The sequence below is a fragment of the Sander lucioperca genome, chromosome 22, assembly GCF_008315115.2.
Source record: "Sander lucioperca isolate FBNREF2018 chromosome 22, SLUC_FBN_1.2, whole genome shotgun sequence".
Classification (NCBI taxonomy): domain Eukaryota; kingdom Metazoa; phylum Chordata; class Actinopteri; order Perciformes; family Percidae; genus Sander; species Sander lucioperca.
The window spans coordinates 21,645,794-21,669,298 of record NC_050194.1 but is presented as its reverse complement, the minus strand read 5'-3'; the positions used below and the strand labels follow the sequence as shown (position 1 = coordinate 21,669,298).

Sequence of the window (23,505 nt, the reverse complement as noted above, 5' to 3'; positions counted from 1 at the left end):
TTACTGTTAGTCTCGTTTGCTGTTACAGGTAATTTATGATCATCAGATGAAAAATAACACAGTTTCAGAAACATTTAAAAGTTATATATAGTTACTTTAAATATTAAATATAATTAGTAGTTTTTTTCAAATTATTTATTACAAAACAATTGTAGACAAATAACAATAGACCTATATACCAGGGGTTAATTGGTAAATAAATTATTTCAAGAAGAAAAATAATAATTAAAAAAAAAGAAGAAAAAAATGTGTGATTCAGCACACGTGTAATCACGAATCTTTAAGGCTTTGGGGTTTGTAGATTTTTATAATAATAATAATAATAATAATAATAATAATAATAATAAAAATAATAATAATATAATTCGTTGTAGAATAAATGACCATCACGCGACGTACTTCGACACGCCCAGGTTTTGTCTCCATACGACATCACGTCGTTTTACGTAAGGCAGGCGCTCCGGTTTCCTGGCGGAGAAGATGGCGGCTCCTGGACCGGGGGAGTATTTCAGCGTCGGGAGCCATGTCTCTTGCCTCACCTGCTTGGGCCAACGTCTACAGGGAGAGGTGGTCGCGTTTGACTACCAGTCCAAGATGTTAACTCTGAGTATCCTTTGTTTGTTTCGAACTGCGGACGGCTTGCTGGCCTGCCTGGCTGCAAGGGCCTGTAGGGTAACCGAAAATATGTCAAATAGTGATCCGCGCAGGCGTAATTGGTAGTAGCTGAGTTCCATATCTTTGTCCGTTTTAAATACTTTCATTCGCAATGTAGTTACCCATCCATCTCCTATCTGTTGAAGACATTATAGATGTTGCCGGCTCATTTAACGGCTTCACGTTATCTGCTAAGAAGAGCATGTGTTTTGAATCCACTCATTGTATTGCCAGACCTCAACATGGATCACTATCTGGCAACGAATCCTAGTAGGCATCATGGCTGTGTGCTCTCAACAGGCACAAACCGTTGCTAGTTAGCAAGCTAACTGACATTCAGCGAATCCCGCTCTTTGCTCGGGTACACAGATTCACTTCACATATTTTATGGTGCCGTTGTTCGGAGATGCTAACGCTTTATTTCTAAAAGCTGGTGATGAATGGGCACCGAGTTCCCTTCCACGCTAACGTTACAATGAAGTTGCTGTTAGCTCGGCTAACATGCTAACTGTCGGTCAACCCCACACTGCCGCTACTAGCTCAATTAACGGTATTAGCATTCCCGAGCTTATCAGCTGGGCTTTCCCCCCCCAAGTCTCAACGGATTCTGGTGACATTGTATTTGTTGGGTGATTATGGTCAGAATTATGTTACGATTATGTTTCATTTCAACAAAATTCAAGTGGCTCAGGCATCATGAGTTCATTACAACCAACGTTAGCTTGCTGGTGAGCATGCCTAACGTTACACCCATTCATGGGTGTGGGTATAGATGGATAGATAAAAATTTGATAGCTACTTTTTACATATAGATAGATACTTAATTCATCCCCGGCGGAAATCCACGTGTCACAGCAGCAGTACACGAAAGGAAATCACTGAACAAAGAATAGTGCAGGGAATCAATCAAATATCAATCTAAAACACAAAGTACTAATAATCGTTGAAAGTATGCCCTTTAAACGTACATGCATATAGTGTACAAAATGGGGATTATTAATTATATGTACAAAAAAATGTATATTGCACTCTGCCAAAGTTGCAGTGTGTGAACGTAAAGAATAGAGACATGAGTCTAGTTTCTGTTAGTGAGTTCAGAGGGACCTCAGCAGCCTCCCAGTCCTCTGATGTCCATTCTGCGAAAGAGTGGGGATGAATTAAGAAGTTTGATGGTCCCCTGTATGAACGACCTCCGGTGGAACACCTTGGGGGGTATCAGTCTTTGGCTGAAGACGGGTATGTGTAAAATACACATTATTTAGGTGGCATGCTGGACCAACCCATTACAGGGAGGGTATGAAACCTATAATCAAAATAGTCATAATGTCTTTGTGTTACTTATGGATGGAATTATAATTAAACTATTCCCCTTTTTGCTGGGGACTCCCTGGAACCCTCTCAAAGACCCCTGGGGGTCCCCAGACCCAACTTTGAAAACCGCTGTCTAGGTGTAGTTAACGTGAACACGGACAGGCTGTGGGGTTAAAACACCAAATGAACTAAGTTAATAGCAGTTAATACTGTTTGGTAGTTAGCCTCACAGGCCTTTTTAGTTTGTTTGAAGAGTTTGAAACTTTAGTGTCTGTCCAAGAAACTGAATTGACATCAGTCTAATCAGTAAAGCCATCTGAGTCAGACGGTGCGCTAGAAAAGTCTGGGCATTTACATGAAACTTTCTTTTACAGGGCATCTTTTTTTTAAAGATTATTTTTTGGGTGATTTTCCCTTTTTATTATATAGTGACAGTGGATAGACAGGAAAGGGGGAGAGAGATGGGGGATGACCCGCAGCAAAGGGCAACAGGTCGGATTCGAACCCTGCGCCGCTTCAAAGGACTCAGCCTACATGGGGCGCGCGCTCTTACTGGGTGAGCTAGAGGCCACCCCACAGGGCATAGACTTAATCGAAGGATGTACGGATCAGAATTAAATGATCAGTCTAAATTTTACCGCTTAGGTCAAACTTTAAGGTCATGCTGTCACTGTCATATCAGGTCAAATTCTGTCCTAGCTTGTGTGTGTGCTTGTTGTATTCGATTAAACTACTACTCGATCAGAAAATATGGGGAAAAGCCTGTCGTGCGTCTGGATCACGCTGACTAGTCTTACAAGCCGTTCCTGTATCACTGATATGACAGGGCAAGTGGGGTCGATGCCTTGAGGACCTGGTCCGTCAGGGTTTCAGAAAACCACATTGTATTAAGATAAAATTGCTGATTTATTCTGTTTCTTTGTGTATATGTTTTTGTTTTCTGTAGTTCAGAATGTTGCTGTTTTCACTCAAAATTTTATTCTGGGAAAATGTAAGGACTTAAATCCATCTGACTGCAAACCAGTGCGCTTATAGATCAAGATGCCATGGCTGAGTTAATTAATCAGGCATTTTCTAAGATAAGTCAAGCTGCCATTGGGTTATAAACCTAAAAGACAAGTTCATTTCTGGGGCTTCAGCAAAGAAAGTCATTCAAAATCACAAAGTTAACACTTGCTTTGCTGCTGTGTGTATGTGCATATGCTATATTCAATGTTAATTCATTTCTAACAGTTCTTCATTAATCTATGATTACTGTAGGTGGCAGCACTGCATTTCCCTCTGTAACTGGCACTACCGCTCACTGTCAGTCAGTCAGTGTTCTCTGTATCATAAGCTCCTCTGTGCAGCCAGGTTCATGAAGGGGTCAGATTTAAGTAGTCATTTTGGATTGTGATGAAGTTGTGTGCCTTGACTTGAGCTTTTTCAAAGAATGTGCTTCCTCCAGCGGTAAGCCAAACCTCAACGACGTCATCCTGATCAACTTAGCCTATGTTTCTGATGTGGACATAATTAATGACCGCACTGAGACTCCACCCCCACTAGCATCACTGAATGTTAGCAAGGTTAGTCTTTTTGTCCTTTTACATGTGTTGGTGTGTGCCTCCATTGACGATGTCTGTGTGATGAATTCATTTCACAGCCAGATGATCCAAAAGTTATTAACTCTAAGTGAATGTGAGGTTGAACTTGAAAACGCATGCAATTGTAAGCTCGTCATTTAGTCTGAGCTGTGACTTAATTCAGGGGCTGGATCCCCCAAAAGATGTGGCCCACGAAGGCTGGTAAATTACAGGATCTGTAGGTCTCTTCTCCAAATGATCAAATCAAATGGTGCATTCAGGTGATTTCCCCCCCCCACCTCAGCACATGATGGACAACTTCCATTTCCATCATCAGGCTATTAATTGGTCTAGTTAAGTTGGAAGTACTCTATCTGGTAAATATGATAGATTTATTTGACAATCCCAAAATAGACATAATACTGCTTTACCTGAAGACAGGTATCACATACACATTGTTGAGGATTTAATTACACACTAAATCCCACAGGCTTATTTCCATTGTGATCCTCCACCTGGTAAATATGATGCAGTCACTTAATACATCCTGACTTCATGAGTTCTCGAGGGTCAGTGAATTCATAAAAGAAAGTACCTGCCACAAGGGATTCTGGTATGAGGCATGTAAAGTATATGCCGTTTACTGCTTTGTCAGCTTGTGATGACCTATTTGGACTAGAAATGTGGACTACTGAGGATCCAGCCAGATTTTTATTTATATATATATATATATATATATATATATATTATTTTTATGTTTTTATTTACATTGCTCAAATAAATGTTTGCGTGTAAATCACGCCCTGTGATTAACTGGTGGGCAATGGCCTATTCAGGGTGTTCCTCTCCGTTAAAGTTTGGCTAAGCTCTACTCTCTGTGATTCTACATGAGAATAATTTGTCGGCAAATTGTTGAAAGTAATTATATCGTTGAGTCAATGGGAGAGATCACTTTGTTGTGGCAGTTATGTGTGCAATTTAGAAAATGTAATCTAGAGTCTCTCCTGAGGAGCAAAAGGTTGTGTGCAAGATTTCCTTGAGTCATTAACCAAAACACAGTAGAAGACAAAAGTTGAAGCTGTCCTGTTCTTATTGCAATTAAAAATAATGCTTTTCCTAGTTCAAAGCTGTCAAATCAAATAATGATCAGTGTTAAGAATGCGTTTTGTTCTGTTTGACTCTTCACAGCTTGCCAATCGAGCACGGACAGAAAAGGAGGACAAGCTGTCCCAAGCCTATGCAATCAGTGCTGGGGTTTCTGTGGAGGGCCAACAGCTATTCCAGACTATTCACAAAACGTAAGAACTTCATACTATTGTTCAGTTGCTGATCTGATCAGCAGGGTCAGGATCATGAGCAGCACGGCAACAGAGCGGCACCCCCCCACCCCATTAGACCGTCAATAATATGAACACGGGCTAGACTCGTGGTTCAGAGCCGGGTCTTGTCCACGAGGAACAGAGTGGGCTTGTGAGGACCTCTACCTCAGCTAGCAGTGTCATTTCAGCCCAAGACTACAACAAAGTCCAAACAAAAATAATTCAAAAGAAAATTTGTTTCTTTTAAAACAAAACCAACAATTCAACAGAAACATGCTGCTTTATTTAAAAAGTCAAAGTAATCATGTTTATTAAATGTATTGTATGGGGGAAGGGGAAAAGTCTTGTCTACTTTACCCAATAGTTGACAGAACAAACTGTTCTTATTCTCAGGCAGATTTAATATTTTAATATTTGTTCTGCTCTCTGACTTACTTTTACCTCTCCTCCTATCCTAAATATCTCTCCTCTTCCTGGATGAGTATTTTACTATATTAGTCATTGTTTTTTAGGGAGTATTGTGTGCTGGTTGTAATGAGTAATCCAGCTAGAATGTCATATTTAACACCTTTTTTCGACAAACAGAATGAATGTTGTCACTCTTAAAGGTCCAGTGTGTAACGTGTTTAGTTGTTCATTATCAAAATCTGTGTTGCCCGTTCACAAATGTGTCCTTTTTCATGAATATTTACCACCACCATCAATTCCAAGTGTATATATATTGAAATTTTACATTTGCATTCGCATGAACTGGGGTAGACGCTCCATATTCATGGGCCATCTTGAAATACGTTAGCCGGTAAGGGACATACAGGACATACTGCTCCGCCTTTCGCGTTTTCGCTGTCACATGATAAACTCCCAGGTGCTGCTAATGCAAAAACATGGAGGACCACACATATTCAAAATCCAAATTTCAGGAACAGGAGTCTTCTTCTTCACCCAGAAAAAGAAAAAAAGGATATTGAAAAGAGCAAGAGACCAGCTTTTTGAAGCGTGAAGGCTACCGTAGCTGTAATATGTACTTTGAACTGCGTGGCACGAGAGAGTTGATTGCGATATATGATCTCAACGCTAGATGGGAGAAATTCCTACACATTGGACCTTTTAAATGTTCATTCTGGTGTTAGGTTTTGCCTGATGAGCTGATTCCAGACCAGTTTAAAGAAAGAAATTCACAATCGAGATCTTAAACTAAAGTTTGCTTTTAATAATTGCACAATGTCTTGTTTTATTGCATGATATAGACAATGTAAACTGTCCAAACTTTTCTTGCAATGGCTGAATAACGTCTTAATCAGCTTATGATGAGCTGATTATTTTTTGGACCTTGAGAGACAAAACATGAGTCATTTCTTTCATGTGTCCTGTGGCTGTACTGTACTTTGGGGAAAAGTCACATTTCGTTATGTGACGTGTTTGGTATCAGATTTTGGTCTCAGATATCTGATCAGACCCTATTTTATCCCTGTATCAGACCGTTATCGGACACCTGTATGGGTGTTTCCCTACTTTGTGGGACAGATGCATCTTCAGTAAGTGGTCACTCATGACTAAATCAATCTTGAAAATCCTTTTTTGTGTTCCAGGTATCTTAAATTTGTGGAAGATTAAGCATATCCAAAGAGTTTTGGACTCAGTATTACATTTTATTTTTCTCAGTGACCCTTTTGCTAAATATAAAGCTTGTCTATTAAATGTATTTTCACTTTACCCCTCATGACAAATATCGCTTAACCATTTCAAATAGAGAGATAAACGCAGGGAAAACCTGTATGAAAATAATTTCCTGTCATGTTGCATCGTTTGCTTCTCCAACAAAAACATTTTCAGCCGCAGATACAATGATTTTTACTTTTCTTTGCAGCATCAAAGACTGTAAATGGCAGGAGAAGAACATTATTGTGATGGACGACGTTGTAATCTCGCCACCTTACCAAGTTGAGAACTGCAAAGGCAAAGAGGGAAGCGCTTTAAGTCATGTACGCAAAATAGTAAGTATGCTTTATATTTATACAAAATTTTACCAACGTTACACGACTTCAGGGCTGCAACTAATGAGACTTTTTATTATGGATTAGTTTGCAGATTATTTTCTTTCGCTCAATTAATCATCTATGAAATGCCCATCACAATTTCTCAGAACCCAAGGTGACTTTTTTTTTTTTTTTTTTTAAATAGCTTTTTTTTGTACAATTAAGTCCAAAATCCAGAGATATTCATTTTAATGTTTATGATAAAGAAAAGCAGCAAATCCTCATATTTGGGAACCCAGAAGCCGCAAATGTTTGGCATTTTTGCTTGGAAAATGAATGAAACGATCAAAATAGTGTCCGATTAACTACTGAATTAATGGACTAATTGTTTTAGCTCTACGTATGTCACAGCTACTGTTTCACATACATTTATAAAACCAAATGTGGAAGACTCTTTGAGACCATGTCACCACTTAAACAGATACATACAAAATGGGTTTCTGGATGGATTTTGTCTACACCGGCACCTTTAGGTCATTTCTTAAAGTGTGATGCCAACACTGCAGTTTGGGTTAAATCAGGCAAATCTATATACTCTCTACCTCTTTGGTTGTCAAACAACAAAACTATACAACACTGCCACACTAAAGTTATAGCATCATAAACAACATAGATTATAAATCTATATTTGCCATGACTTATAATGGCTTAACTTAAAACCTGTGAAAACATAAGCAAGTGCTGTTGTTTGACTATCAGCTGGTGGAGGTTAAAATGTCTTACCTGTCGATGCTGAAATTGATGGATACACCCATTCTAACTTAGGAAAGTTGTAGTGGGACGGGTTCAGAAGCTGTTCACAATCCGACAAAACTTTGGAACATACTGACACCTTAGGAAGTTCCATTAATACCCACTGTGTATTATTTATTTAAAGACAAGTCTGTTTATGTATTTGCAGTTTTCTGCTGTATCCCAGCTAATACCTGCTTAACTTTGTATATAGCGTTTTGAATTGTGAGTATTTTGAGACAAGATTTGCAAAACTTTATAGCCTGCTTCACTGCGTTGTCTCTGTGTACATTGTTCACTGTACAATGACAGCACGGGACGTAGGTTCTTCGGGTTGACCTTTCACAGAATTGGTGCCCGTTTTTAAAAGTTGTGGTTTCATTCTTGCAGGTTGAGAAACATTTTAGAGACGTGGAAAGTCAGAAGTCCATGCAACGTTCACAAGCACAGCAAACACAGAAGGACTCCACTTTATCTTCTTGAGTTGGCAGTGTGGGTCAGCCGGGGAAGGCGTCGTGGGTGGTTTTGTTCCCACTGCCAGACGAAGTCGGCATTCCTTGTCCTCAGTCTGAGACCACAAGGAGGAGCGCTGAGGGCCCTGGATCCAGAAGATCAAAATACCATTAAATGAAAAAGACAAAAAAGAGAGAGGAAAGATTAAATCTTAAATTAGACTTTATAAAGAATAATTTAAACATGAACCATAAAGCAACCATAGTTTCCTTAACTAACTTGTCTCATTCTGCCCCTACTCCCCCCTCCTCCCTATCCCTGAATCCTTTTCTTTTTCTGCCCTCCTTCCTTTGCCTTCATTTCCATTTCAAAAAGAGAAAACTAGAGCAGTCAGAAAGGCTTGTTAGCTTTATTTTCTGTCATTGTTTCCTTTTTTGCTGTATCCATGTTCTACTGTCTGTATTTTCTGTATTTTAAACAAAATGTGACTTGAAATGCCACACTTTAAAGGACATTTTCTAAAATAAAAGTAACGAAAATTCTGACTGTAATACTGTAATTTTCAACAACTTTTTGAAGGACTCATGAAGAACGATTCAATTAACATTCTGAAAATAATCAACTGTGGGGCATATTGAAGGGGTGAAATACTAACCTTGTGTTGGCATATTTGTGGTTTGCCTCAGGGTGACCATCAGGCTGCCACATTGTCCACATTTTTGAGCAGATGAGGTTTTCATGGACATTGCTCAGGTTTCTTCACGGATTGTTTGGTAGCCTGATTGTGATGCGTCTTGTAATTCCAGGGAACTGAAGCCATCACTGTTTCAAATTTAATTATTGAAATGTCTTAAGCCTCTGTTTTCTCTAAAGCTACTTGATGACATTTACTGGTGTCCTCTTGGTGACACAGAGCACTTGAGAGTTGGTTTGCAGCATGAACTTTATTGAAATGTATAGTTTACAAAGTCAGCTGAAAACTGCTGTTGCAGCTGGATTTGTGTGGACAATACTTCCTAAAAGCAGTGGTTTCTATGCTTCTGGGTGGAATTACAGCTAGATTTTAGGTAGGCTGGTGTGGTTTGATTGTTCACTGATAACTCTTTATAGTAGGCCTGCAAATATTGATTATCGGTAATCTCTTTATATTGTCTTGATTAATTGGTTTAGACTTAAACAATGTCTTGTTTTGTACAAACCCCAAAATATTTAGTATATTTTCATAGAGGTCAAAGAAAACATGCAAATATTCACATTTGGGAAGCTGTTTCCAGAGAGAAAATTACTCAATTTATAGGGTATTACAATTATATCAAAATGGTGAGAATTATTTTGCCCAATGATCCACAGTGCTGCAAGATAATACATCGTGTTTTTTTTAACATTGTGAATGGTGAAGCCTGTACTATTTGATTCCCTCACCAACTCCATTTAGTTATGAGACATATAATCTTTCTGTATGTAATGTGATGCAGAAATACAAAGCCCTCCATTAAAAAAATCAGATTCATGTATCCAAATAGAGCAGCAGATGTATATCCTTATTTTAGGAAAGGGTCCAAAAGAGACCAGGTTTGCTCCCCAGATACGTTTTATGTTTTGTGATTATCTGTTTAAGCCCATAATCCCTCTCTAATCAGGAATATTCCATATCTGCTCATAGAGAATTTAGTGAAATGACATCAATATCAGGTTCTTCTGGTAGGAAGAAGGTAACCATGCCTTTCAGCAGGAGTGATCCGACTCTGATCTAAACCAAAGATGCCTGTGCGTGCCTGCACAATGCTCGGTGTGCTTCCTCTTCTCAACACAGTGTTGGGCTTCCAGCTGTGTCCCAGCCTCTGCCTGTGCTACGAATCCTCTGACCTGGTGGACTGCCGGTCTCGTGGTCTGGTCCGGGTCCCTCCCAGTGTCCCCCACGGCACCTGGCTGTTGGATTTGAGTGGAAACAAGCTGACTAAGGTACACACCAGATCCTTCGTGGGGCTGTGGTCACTGAAGATCCTCCTAATGTCCAACAACAGCATCCAAACTCTGCAGCCACAGGTACCAAAATACTGTGCATTTAATTGTATTGTTTTAGACCAGTTGTGGAACCAATATTCAACTATTAAATAAAAGTAATAATACCGCAAGAAAAAATCCTGCATTCTGAACTGTACTGAAGTCAAAAGTATTATGAGCTGAATTTACCTAAAAATATTGAAGTAAAAAGTACCCGTTGCAGGGGGAAAAAATGGCCCGTGTAAGTGTTACAATACTATATATTTCATGATTTAATTAATACTGGTGCAGCATTTTAATGTTCCAGCTTGTAGAAGTGGAACTATATGTCCTTATAATAGCCTTAGTTTTTAGAAATGCACCATATTTTATTTTCAACTTGTAATTCAGTTGATCTTTGTATATAAAATCTTAATGTGCAAAATGTAGCTAAAGCTGTGACCTGCAACTAATGATTATTGTCATTATGGATTAATTGATTTATTTTTTTCACCTATTTAAAAAAACGTTTAGTCAATAAAATGTCAGAAAATGGTAAATCAATTCAATTTTATTTGTAGTGTCAAATTACAACAGGAGTTATCTTAGGACACTTTACAGATAGAGTAGATCTAGACCACACTCTATAATTTACGGAGACCCAACATTTTCCACGGGCAAGCATTTGGTGCGACAGTGGCGAGGAAAAACTTCCTTTTTACAGGCAGAAACCTCGGACAGACCCAGGCTCCAGGTGGGCGGCCATCTGCCGTTGCCGGTTGGGACACAGAGACACTGATACAGATATACAGAAATATGATTCATAATTCTAGCAGTTGGCATAATGCGCCGTGGCAGTAACAAAGATAATAGAGCTATGACTAGAAATCATAGTTGTAGCAGTGTAGGGCATCGAGCAGGACCATGGCTGCAGTTGCCAGTGCAGGGCAGGATTTTTTTTTGTTGACTGACTAATCAATTCATTGTTTCAGCTCTACTGTGAAATGAAGGTAGTGGAGTAAAAAGGACAATATTTGCCTCTGAAATTGGTATAAAGTAGCATAGGATAGTAAGTACCTCAAAATTGTACTAGAATAATGCACCTATTTACATTCCACCACTGTTTTGCCTGATTTCTGTCCTATTTATGCGTTTCAGTCTCTGTCATCACTGCAGTTTCTGGAGAGGCTGGACTTGAGTTTTAACCGGCTGCGTTGGCTCCCTCAGGACTTCTCTCAGAGTCTGCCCTCTCTCCAGGAGCTCCGACTGGACCACAACCTGCTGCAGCACCTGGACTCTACTTCACTGGTTGATTTTGAAAACCTGAGGAAACTGGACCTCAGTTACAACCGCATCCGGGCGATGGATGTCAGGGCTTTCAGTAGCCTGTCTCGGCTGAGCCTCCTCAACCTGGAAGCAAACAGGCTGAATGTGCTTAAAGATGGCCTGCTGAGTAGGCAGCAACGCCTGGAGGTGCTGCTGCTCAGCCACAACAACATCTCACTGATCGAGAATGAGGCTCTGGCTCCTTTGCGGAGTCTGACTCTGCTGGGTCTCAAGGGAAACCAGCTGGAGCACATCAGGTTCAAGACCTTCCTGAAGCTCCAGACCACCACCACCACCACCACCCACCTTCAACTATCTTTCAACCACTGGACCTGTGACTGCGAGCTGCAGCGCGTCTTTGGCAAGATCCGTCGTGTTCAGCATCTGCATGTGGATGACTACAAGGACATCATCTGCCATGCTCCTGCTCAGCAAGCCGGGAGCTTCCTGGAATCACTGGACAGCCAGCTGTGTATCACTGAGACAGCATCTGTGCTCGTCATCACCATCACTGTGGTGCTGGCTGTGATTGGTACCCTGGTCAAAGGGGAGCACAACTGGAAGACGAACAAACAAACTGTAAGTGATACAGAGTCAGAAAGATAACAAATCTCCCCCTGAGCCTCTCAGTGATGACCTTTTTCCCGACCTCAGCAGGGAGAAAATGCTGTTACCTGAGTGGTTTGGATGTTTAATGATTCTCCTAGCCTTTTTCTTGAAACACCTGGTGTGAATATCCGTTAGACAGGATCTGAACTGTATTATCTATCTGTTTTACAGAGATAAATGTGTTGCTCCATAGTGAACGGCCCTTCATTCTAAGAAGTGTAACATATACCATGAGTTTTTTATGAGTTTTTTTCAACGTACTATATTATGACTTTTTTTTTTTTACTTTAATCGAGATACTGTACTTTGACTTTTTATGACAGACTATACTATGACCTTTTTATGACTTTTTTTGACCTACTGTACTATGACTTTTTTGACATATTATACTATTTGTTTTTTCAACATACATTACATTACATGTCATTTAGCTGACGCTTTTATCCAAAGCGACTTACAATTTCTATATATGTCAGAGGTCACATGCCTCTGGAGCAACTAGGGGTTAAGTGCCTTGCTCAGGGACACATTGGCTGATGTATCACAGCAGGAATCGAACCCGGGTCTCCCACACCATGTGTCATATCCACTGCGCCATCACCACCCCCTATACTATACATACTATACTATGACATTTTTTATGATTTTTTTCAAAATAATATACCAAGCCTTTTTTCAAAATACTATATTGTGACTTTTTAATTACTTTTTTCAACATGCTATATGACTTTTCTTGCCATACTAGACTATGACTTTATTGATTTTTTTTGACATAATATACTATGAATTTTTTCGAAGTACTATACATTTGTTAATGACTTTTTCGACATACTATACTATGAATTCTTTTATGATTTTTTTCAACATACTATACTATGAATTTAATGAATTTTTTTCGACGTCATTTCTTTTGACATACTATACTTTGACTTTTTATGACTTTTTCGACATACTATACTATGACTTTTTTGACTTACTATACTATGACTTTTCTATGATTTATTTCAACATACTACACTATGACTTTTTTGACTTACTATACTATGACTTTTTCAACATACTATACTATGATAGCCTAGAAATATAATATATATAATTATAATATAATAATTTGCAGCCAGGGTCAGTCTAGCAACTCTCAGTTGGCTTGCGAGCTGGAAAAACCAAATTCTGGTCAGGCCAATCACATCGTGTATAGAGTCGGTGGGCGGGCTTAACATAAGGACGGCAGAGTTGCGACGGTTCCGCATAAATTCCCTGCTGCTTGAAAACAAAGAAGATGGCTGCTGCTGCTGGCGAACAGCGATCTTTTGAATCGGCTTTGGCCGCGACTCTGGAAGACTTGGAGTTAAAGGGGATACTTCACCGATTTAGCATTAAGCTTTGTATCAGTAGAAACACGGTAGTATTTTTCCCCCTGAGACCAGAGACCTCTGTATTGTGGGTCTGGAAAAAATCTTCCGGTGACGTAAAACGACGATTTTTGCGTCATTGGAAGATTTTTTGCCCAGAGGCAATGGACTACAGCCAGTAGTAGGAGCTACTTTAGATAGATAGATAGATAGATAGATAGATAGATAAATAGATTATTCATCCTGAAGGAAATTTTAGAACAACAATTATGTGCATTCAAACTACCGCACACGTGTACCACTGGGATACATTGGTACAGATTGGAGAATATGCAGGACACTTTATTACAGACGGAATACTCGCCCGCCTGCTATGGAGACCAGCGGTGTTGATCGATGCCTCTGGCTGGTAAAGGGACATCATCAGCGGGGAACGTTGAACGAGTTTGCCGGTGGAAAGCTAACGCTAGCCAGCCACCTTTTCCATCAATCCAGTGTCCGCTCATTAGACAACAAACTGGACTACATTCAACTTCAACGAAACTCCCAACGCGAGTTCAGAGACTGCTGTGTTTTTGTTGTTGTGGAAACATTGCTGTATCGGACTATCTAGCTACCAGGCCGGCTGCTCTGTCGCTGGGTAAGACTAGCTAGTGGAGGTGGGCTGTGTTAACACGGACTGCCTGGTACAAAAATGGGTTGCTTGTATCCAACTAACTGCTAACTGCTGGTGGAGTTTGTTAAATGCCGACCATTCTACATTCCACGCAAATTTACGGCTGTGTTTATACTCTGTGATACAGCCCACCAAGCGCTAATGCTAGTAGCTATGTGTTAGCTGAACTTTACAGAGCATATAATGTGTGTGCACTAAATGTAGCCTGTTTCGTATGTCGTTTTTATATAATGTTGTTTTTATATATTTTAAATGTGTAACACCACTTGAACCACGGTGAAAGCCACCAATTTCTAAAAAAATGTTCACATTTCAACTACATAAGTGACCCAATTTAAAGATATATTCATCTTTCCAACGGTGAAATATCCCTTTAAGCACTGAAGTCGTTCTTAAAAAAGAAAGATGTGTTCGGAGTTTTGCTGACCGGATACGGCAAAAGTTTAATCTATCAACTAGCGCTGCTCTGGTTGGCTATGAGTGCAGAGGGAATTTGAAAGACAACCGTTTATCCGGCCACTCGGATTGAGCCCTGCCAATGGTTGGAGTTCCCAGACCCAACATCTTGATGTGGGTCTGGCTTGTCAGGCTAATACTATGACTTTTTAACAACTTTTTTCGACATACTATACTATGACTTTTTTTGACACAATATACAATGACTTTTTTCTGAATTTTTTACGACATAATATAATATGACTTTTCAACATACTAAACAACTTAACTTAACGACTTTTTTCGACATACTATACGAGTTTTTTTCGACAAAGTAGACTATGACTTTTTTTTATGACATACTGTACTATACTATTTTTCGACGTACTATACTTTGAATTTTTTAAGACATACTATACTATGACTTTCATGACTTTTTTCGAGTTACTATACTATGACTTTTTTATGACTTTTTCAACATATACTATGACTTTTTTATGACTTTCTCAACGTATACTATGACTTTTTTATGACTTTTTTGACATAATATACTATGACTTTTTACAACGTACTATACTATGACCTTTTCGTGACATTTTTCGACTTACTATACTATGACTTTTTACGACACACTATACTGTAGTTTGACTTTTTACAACATACTATACTATGACTTTTTTATGACCTTTTTTCGACATACTATACTATGACTTTTTTAGATACACTATACTATGACTTTTTTGCCTTTTTTTGACATATTATACTATGACTTTTTTTCGGATTTTTTTCGACATACTATACTATGACTTTTTTCAACATACTATACTATGACATTTTTAGACACACTATACTATGACTTTTTGACATACTATACCTTATGACTTTTCTATGGTAAGGGGAGGTAAGTTTATTTATTTAGCACATTTCAGCAACAAGGCAATTCAAAGAGCTTTACATACCATATTATATGACTTTTTCAACATACTATACTATGACTTTTTTTTGGCATTTTTCGACATACTATGACTTATTTCGACATATGATTTTTCTATGACTTTTTTTTAAGACTATGTTTTTGGGCATTTTCAGCCTTTATTTGGATAGGACAGCAGAAGACATGAAAGGGGAGAGAGAGGGGGGAATGACATGCAGCAAAGGGCCTCAGGTCGGAGTCGAACCCGGGCCCGCTGCGTCGAGGAGTAGACCTCTATATATGGGCGCCCGCGCTACCAACGGAGCTATCCGGGCGCCTATGACTTTTTTTTCAACACACTATACTATAACTTTTTCATGACAGCAGATTTTTATTTATGTATCTTTTATTTAGCCAGGAAGGTCCCATTGAGATACAAGAGCCTGGTCACGACGGCACCATAAGCAGTCCTAACAATTTCACATTTTAGAATACATGAAAGCAATACAACAAAAATGGTAAAATAAAATAAAAGAGGCATACAGGCCATATCAGCTATATCCATAACACATTCCACTTTAATCAAGGATTATATAAAACAGCAACATGTTTTCATCAGGCAGTTCGTAAAAAACCTTTAAAGGTATTTAGAGAAGGAAGTACTGCCAAGGAAATTACATATATATCATTTCAGCCCATTTCATGTCCCAGAGGCATAAGAGAAAAAGAAAACTTCAGTCATTCTGTATTAGCCAGTGCTGTTTTCATGGTGGTTTGCTTGAGTGGTGCTATTAAGGCGTAGAGATCAGCAGTCTCAACAAGCTGTTAAGGAAGGCTGGCTAGGTGATCAGGTTGGAACTGGACAGTGTGGAGAAGAGGACTACAAGGGACAAAATCAAAGCCATCTTGGATGACCCATCTCACCCTCTCAAAGCATCAAAGCATGGCAGTTGTTCCTTACCCAAATCGAGGATCTAACGACAGAGGATGTGGTTTCCTGTACACATTGTGAAGCCCACTGAGGCAAATTTGTGATAAGGATATATTTTTTAAAAATGTACTTGACTGTTGAGCCTTGTTGTTCTTGTTCTGCTGTATATCTATTAGTGTTTAAGTTCATTATTGTAGCTTTTTTTGTGTATTCTCTTTAAAGACTTAATATTGTATGTAAAGCTCTTTGAATTGCCTTGTTGCTGAAATGTGCTAAATAAATAAACTTACCTCCCCTTACCATAACAAGTCATAAGGCATAGTATAGTGTGTCTAAAAAAGTCATAGTATAGTATGTTGAAAAAAGTCATCAAAAGTCATAGTATATAGTATGTCGAAAAAAGTCATAGTTGAGCCTTGTTGTTCTTGTTCTGCTGTATGTCTATTAGCGTGTAAATTCATTATTTTAGCTTGTTTTTTTGTCTATTCTCTTTAAAGACTGTTAATATTGTATGTAAAGCTGTTTGAATTGCCTTGTTGCTGAAATATGCTAAATAAATAAATTTACCTCCCCTTACCATAAAAAAGTCATAAGGTATAGTATGTCAAAAAGTCATAGTATAGTGTGTCTAAAAAAAAGTCATAATATAGTATGTCAAAAAAGTCATAGTATAGCATGTCGAAAAAAGTCACGGTATAGTATGTCCAAAAAAATTCAAAGTATAACTATGTCGGAAAAAGTTATAGTATGTTGGGAAAAAAGTCATAGTATAGTATGTCAAAAAAAGTAATAATATAGCATGTTGTATAAATGACCTGTACAGATGGTATAACAGTATAGCATAGTACAGTGGTTCCCAACCTTTTTTCCTTGGCGCCCCCCCCTACTTAAGTCTAAGAAAAGCTGAGCCCCACCTCCGAGTCCGAAGTTGAGGTAACTCTCGAGATAGAGTCTTACTTTCTTTTTTGATACAGAGGAGTTATCAGAACTTTTACGTTTCTCCGCCATGTTTCATCCATAAAATAGTGATGCTGTGGCGGCAGGAAAAACGAGGATGATAGCAGCTAGCAGCTGACCTGATGACAGCAAGGGTCCCAGGTTAAGAGGTCCCGGAGGTTTGGCCTACTAAGTAGCCTGACTACAATTTTAAGCGAGAACAAACATATATAGTTTTTATTCAGACTTTTGTATACATTATATATTCTAGTGTATTATCATAATTTGTTTAACGTGCAAATATTTTTTTTTTTACCTCAACCTCAAACCAGATAAAGACTTGCGCATCCCCTGTGATCTTTGCCGCTCCCCTGAGGGGTCCCCGGACCCCAGGTTTGGAACCACTGACATAGTATGTCGAAAAAGGCAAAAAAAAAGTCGTAGTATAGTATGTTGAAAAAAGTAATAGTATAGTATATATGTCGAAAAAAGTCATCAAAAGTCATAATATATAGCATGTCAAAAAAAGACATAGTTGAGCCTTGATGTTCTTGTTCTGCTGTATGTCTATTAGTGTGTAAATTCATTATTTTAGCTTGTTTTTTTGTCTATTTTCTTTAAAGACTTAATATTGTATGTAAAGCTCTTTGAATTGCCTTGTTGCTGAAATGTGCTAAATAAATAAACTTACCTCCCCTTACCATAAAAAAGTCATAAGGCATAGTATAGTATGTCAAAAAAGTCCGAAAAAAAGTAATAATATAGCATAAAGGTATAGCATAGTATGTCGAAAAAAGGCAAAAAAAGTCATAGCATAGTATGTCGAAAAAAGGCTAAAAAGTCATAGTATAGTATGTAGAAAAAAGGCTAAAAAAAAGGTCATAGTATAGTATGTTGAAAACATAGTTTAACTATAGTATGTCAAAAAAGTCATTGTATAGTATGTCGAAAAGTCATAGTATAATATGTCGAAAAAAGGCAAAAAAGTAATAGTATAGTATGTCGAAAAAAGTCAAAAAAAGTCATAGTATAGCATGTCGAAAAGTCATAGTATAGTAGGTCGAAAAAAGTCATAAAAAAGTAATAGTATATAATGTTTAAAAAAGTTTTAAAAAGTATGTCAAAAAAGTCATAGTATAGTATGTCGAAAAAAGTCATAGTATAGTATATATGTCGAAAAAAGTCATAGTTGAGCCATGTTGTTCTTGTTCTGCTGTATGTCTATTAGTGTGTAAATTCACTATTTTAGCTTGTTTTTTTGTTTATTCTCTTTAAAGCCTGTTAATATTGTATGTAAAGCTGTTTGAATTGCCGTGTTGCTGAAATGTGCTAAATAAATAAACTTTCCTCACCTTACCATAAAAAGTCATAAGGTATAGTATAGTATGTCAAAAAGTCATAGTATAGTGTGTCTAAAAATGTCATAGTATAGTATGTTGAAAAAAGTCATAAAAAAGTCATGGTATAGTATGTAGAAAAAAGTCCGAAAAAAAGTCATAGTATAATATGTCAAGAAAAGGCAAAAAAGTCATAGTTTAGTATGTTGAAAAAAGGCAAAAAAAAGTCATAGTATAGTATGTCCAAAATAATTCAAAGTATACTATGTCGAAAAAGTCACAGTATAGTATGTCGAAAAGACATAGTATAATATGTCAAAAAAAAGGCAAAAAAGTCATAGTATAGTATGTCGAAAAAAGGCAAAAAAAAGTCATAGTATAGTATGTCGAAAAAAGGCAAAAAAAGTCATAGTATAGTATGTCGAAAAAAGGCAAAAAAAGTCATAGTATAGTATGTCGAAAAAAGGCAAAAAAAGTCATAGTATAGTGTGTCGAAAAAGTCATAGTATAGTATGTCGAAAATATAGTTTAACTATAGTATATCGAAAAGTCATAGTATAATATGTCGAAAAAAGTCATAGTATAGTATGTCGAAAAAGTCACAGTAAAGCATGTTGGAAAAAGTCATAAAAAAGTCATAGTATAGTATGTTGAAAAAGGCAATAAAAATCATAGTATAGCATGTCGAAAAAAGTCATAGTATAGTATGTCGAAAAAGTCACAGTAAAGCATGTTGAAAAAAGTAATAAAAAGTCATAGTATAGTATGTCGAAAAAAGTCATATTTGAGCCTTGTTGTTCTTGTTCTGCTGTATGTCTATATGTAAGTTCATTATTTTAGCTTGTTTTTTTGTTTATTCTCTTTAAAGACTGTTAATATTGTATGTAAAGCTGTTTGAATTGCCGTGTTGCTGAAATGTGCTAAATAAATAAACTTTCCTCACCTTACCATAAAAAGTCATAAGGTATAGTATGTCAAAAAGTCATAGTATAGTGTGTCTAAAAATGTCATAGTATAGTATGTTGAAAAAAGTCATAAAAAAGTCATAGTATAGTATGTAGAAAAAAGTCCGAAAAAAAGTCATAGTATAATATGTCAAGAAAAGGCAAAAAAGTCATAGTTTAGTATGTTGAAAAAAGGCAAAAAAGTCATAGTATAATATGTCGAAAAAAGGCTAAAAAAAGGTCATAGTATAGTATGTTGAAAACATAGTTTAACTATAGTATGTCGAAAAGTCATAGTATAGTATGTTGAAAAGTCATAGTATAGCATGTCGAAAAAAGTCATAAAAAAGTCATAGTATAGTATGTTGAAAACAGTAAAACTATAGTATGTCGAAAAAAGGCAATACAAATCATAGTATAGTATGTTGAAAAAAGTCATAAAAATGTCATAGTATAGCATGTTGAAAAAAGTAATCAAAAGTCATAGTATATAGTATGTTGAAAAAAAATGTGCTAAATAAATAAACTTACCTCCCCTTACCATAAAAAGTCATAAGGTATAGTATGTCAAAAAGTCATAGTATAGTGTGTCTAAAAAAGGTTATAGTATAGTATGTCGAAAAAAGTCATAGTATAGTGTGTCTAGAAATGTCATAGTATAGTATGTCGAAAAAAGTCTGAAAAAAAGTCATAGTATAGTGTGTCTAAAAATGTCATAGTATAATATGTCAAAAAAAAAAGGCAAAAAAGTAATAGTATAGTATGTCGAAAAAAGGCAAAAAAAGTCATAGTATAGTATGTTGAAAACATAGTTTAACTATAGTGTGTCGAAAAAGTCATAGTATAGTATGTCGAAAATATAGTTTAACTATAGTATGTTGAAAAGTCATAGTATATGTCGAAAAAAGTCATAGTATAGTATGTCGAAAAAGTCATAGTATGGTATGCCGAAAAAAGTCACAGTAAAGTATGTTGGAAAAAGTCATAAAAAAGTCATAGTATAGTATGTCGAAAAAAAATCATAGTATAGTATGTCGTAAATAGTCATATTTGAGCCTTGTTCTTCTGCTGTATGTCTATATGTAAGTTCATTATTTTAGCTTGTTTTTTTGTCTATTCTCTTTAAAGACTGGTAATATTGTATGTAAAGCTCTTTGAATTGCCTTTTTGCTGAAATGTGCTAAATAAATAAACTTACCTCCCCTTACCATAAAAAGTCATAAGGTATAGTATAGTATGTCGTGTATGTCGAAAAAGTCAGAAAAAATAGTAATAGTATAGCATGTTGTATAAAGGTATAGCATAGTATGTCAAAAAAGGCAAAAAAGTAATAGTACAGTATGTCGAAAAAAGTCAAAAAAGTCATAGTATAGTATATCGAAAAAAGTCATAGTTGAGCCTTGTTGTTCTTGTTCTGCTGTATGTCTATTAGTGTGTAAATTCATTATTTTAGCTTGTTTTTTTGTTTATTCTCTTTAAAGACTGTTAATATTGTATGTAAAGCTGTTTGAATTGCCGTGTTGCTGAAATATGCTAAATAAATAAACTTACCTCCCCTTACCATAAAAAGTTATAAGGCATAGTATAGTATGTCAAAAAGTCATAGTATAGTGTGTCTAAAAAAAGGTCATAGTTTAGTTTGTCGAAAAAAGTCAGAAAAAGGTAATAATATAGCATGTTGTATAAAGGTATAGCATAGTATGTCAAAAAAGGCAAAAAAAGTAATAGTATAGTATGTCGAAAAAAGGCTAAAAAAAGGTCATAGTATAGTATGTTGAAAACATAGTTTAACTATAGTATGTCGAAAAAGTCATAGTATAGTATGTCGAAAAGTCATAGTATAATAGGTCGAAAAAAGTCACAGTAAAGCATGTCGGAAAAAGTCATAGTACAGTATGTTGAAAACATAGTAAAACTATAGTATGTCGAAAAAAGGCAATACAAATCATAGTATAGTATTTTGAAAAAAGTCATAAAAATGTCATAGTATAGCATGTTGAAAAAAGTAATCAAAAGTCATAGTATATAGTATGTTGAAAAAAAATGTGCTAAATAAATAAACTTACCTCCCCTTACCATAAAAAGTCATAAGGTATAGTATAGTATGTTGTGTATGTCGAAAAAGTCAGAAAAATAGTAATAGTATAGCATGTTGTATAAAGGTATAGCATAGTATGTCAAAAAAGGCAAAAAAGTAATAGTACAGTATGTCGAAAAAAGTAATAAAAAGTCATAGTATAGTATATCGAAAAAAGTCATAGTTGAGCCTTGTTGTTCTTGTTCTGCTGTATGTCTATTAGTGTGTAAATTCATTATTTTAGCTTGTTTTTTTGTTTATTCTCTTTAAAGACTGTTAATATTGTATGTAAAGCTGTTTGAATTGCCGTGTTGCTGAAATATGCTAAATAAATAAACTTACCTCCCCTTACCATAAAAAGTTATAAGGCATAGTATAGTATGTCAAAAAGTCATAGTATAGTGTGTCTAAAAAAAGGTCAGTGTAGTTTGTCGAAAAAAGTCAGAAAAAAGTAATAATATAGCATGTTGTATAAAGGTATAGCATAGTATGTCAAAAAAGGCAAAAAAAGTAATAGTATAGTATGTCTAAAAAAGGCAAAAAAGTCATAGTTTAGTATGTTGAAAAAAGGCAAAAAAAGTCATAGTATAGTATGTCCAAAATAATTCAAAGTATACTGTCGAAAAAGTCATAGTATAGTATGTCGAAAAGACATAGTATAATATGTCAAAAAAGGCAAAAAAGTCATAGTATAGTATGTTGAAAAGACATAGTATAATATGTCAAAAAAGGCAAAAAAGTCATAGTATAGTATGTCGAAAAGTCATAGTATATGTCGAAAAAAGTCATAGTAGGTCAAAAAAATCATAGTATGGTATGCCGAAAAAAGTCAGAAAAAAAGTCATAGTATAGCATGTTGAAAAAAGTAATAAAAAGTCATAGTATAGTATGAGCCTTGTTTTTCTGCTGTATGTCTATATGTAAGTTCATTATTTTAGCTTGTTTTTTTGTCTATTCTCTTTAAAGACTGGTAATATGGTATGTAAAGCTCTTTGAATTGCCTTGTTGCTGAAATATGCTAAATAAATAAACTTACCTTCCCTTACCATAAAAAAGTCATAAGGTATAGTATGTCAAAAAGTCATAGTATAGTGTCTAAAAAAATCAGTTTGTCGTAAAAAGTCATAGTATAGTATGTCGAAAAAAGGAAAGAAAGTCATAGTATAGTAGGTCGAAAAAAATCATAGTATGTCGAAAAAAGGAAAAAAAAGTCATAGTATAGTATGTCGGAAAAAGTCATAGTTGAGCCTTGTTCTTCTGCTGTATGTCTATTAGTGTGTAAGTCCATTATTTTAGCTTGTTTTTGTCTATTCTCTTTAAAGACTTTGAATTGCCTTGTTGCTGAAATGTGCTAAATAAATAAACTTACCTCCCCTTACCATAAAAAACTCATAAGGCATAGGATAGTATGTCGAAAAATATCATAGTATAGTACATTGAAAAAAAGTCAGAAAAAAGTCATAGTATAGTATGTGGAAAGTATTCATAAAAAGTCGCAGTATGTCATAAAAAGTCATGAAAAGGTCATAGTATAGTATTTTGAAAAAAGTCATAGCATGGTATGTTCGAAAAAAGTTATGAAAAGGTCATTGTAAAGCATATCGTAAAAAGGAAAAAAAGTCATAGTATAGTATGTTGGAAAAAGGTATAAAAAAAGTCAGTTTAGTTTGTTGAAAAAAGTCATAAAGCCATAGTATAGTATATGGAATTAAAAACAAAAAGTCAGACGTGGAAAAAAAGTCAAAATCAAGTAAAAATGTAAAAAAAACTTTTCAACACAAACTAAACATTAGAACCTTCATTAAGGTAGCATTTATTGCAGGACTGTCGAATTAGTTACCAGTTTATTAGGTACACCTAGCTAAAACTAATGCCATCCTGAGTGTATAGTCCATGAGGCATTCAGCCTGTGCTTACAT

General features: G+C 36.2%; 2 protein-coding genes across 3 annotated transcripts; both read left to right on the top strand.

Moving 5' to 3' along the window:
- Positions 1 to 385: 385 nt before the first annotated feature.
- Positions 386 to 8,609, top strand: lsm12b (LSM12 homolog b). Of its 2 annotated transcripts, XM_031315524.2 has the most exons (6): positions 386 to 607; positions 3,397 to 3,530; positions 4,716 to 4,825; positions 6,714 to 6,840; positions 6,928 to 6,997; positions 8,005 to 8,609. In XM_031315524.2, exons 1-5 carry the CDS (start codon positions 481 to 483, stop codon positions 6,955 to 6,957), a joined length of 528 nt encoding a protein of 175 aa, XP_031171384.1. In that variant the 5' UTR covers positions 386 to 480; the 3' UTR covers positions 6,958 to 6,997; positions 8,005 to 8,609. The 2 variants fall into 2 exon arrangements, with proteins under 2 accessions (XP_031171384.1, XP_031171383.1); XM_031315523.2 differs by lacking the exon at positions 6,928 to 6,997.
- Positions 8,610 to 8,810: 201 nt separating this feature from the next.
- On the top strand, positions 8,811 to 12,124 carry LOC116060992 (slit homolog 3 protein). Its single transcript, XM_035997730.1, has 2 exons — positions 8,811 to 10,113; positions 11,209 to 12,124. The coding sequence occupies exons 1-2, from the start codon at positions 9,829 to 9,831 to the stop codon at positions 11,980 to 11,982; spliced, it is 1,059 nt and encodes a 352-aa protein (XP_035853623.1). The 5' UTR covers positions 8,811 to 9,828; the 3' UTR covers positions 11,983 to 12,124.
- The last annotated feature ends 11,381 nt before the right edge of the window (positions 12,125 to 23,505 follow it).

What these genes read in the sequence shown, in the direction of transcription:
- lsm12b (XM_031315523.2), top strand. Translation starts at nt 481, where the DNA reads ATGGCGGCTCCTGGACCGGGGGAGTATTTCAGCGTCGGGAGCCATGTC. An exon ending in TTCCAGACTATTCACAAAAC is followed by an intron (nt 4,826 to 6,713) that starts GTAAGAACTTCA and finishes TTTTCTTTGCAG; the next exon opens with CATCAAAGACTGTAAATGGC. An exon ending in TAAGTCATGTACGCAAAATA is followed by an intron (nt 6,841 to 8,004) that starts GTAAGTATGCTT and finishes TCATTCTTGCAG; the next exon opens with GTTGAGAAACATTTTAGAGA.
- LOC116060992 (XM_035997730.1), top strand. Translation starts at nt 9,829, where the DNA reads ATGCCTGTGCGTGCCTGCACAATGCTCGGTGTGCTTCCTCTTCTCAAC. An exon ending in TCCAAACTCTGCAGCCACAG is followed by an intron (nt 10,114 to 11,208) that starts GTACCAAAATAC and finishes TATGCGTTTCAG; the next exon opens with TCTCTGTCATCACTGCAGTT.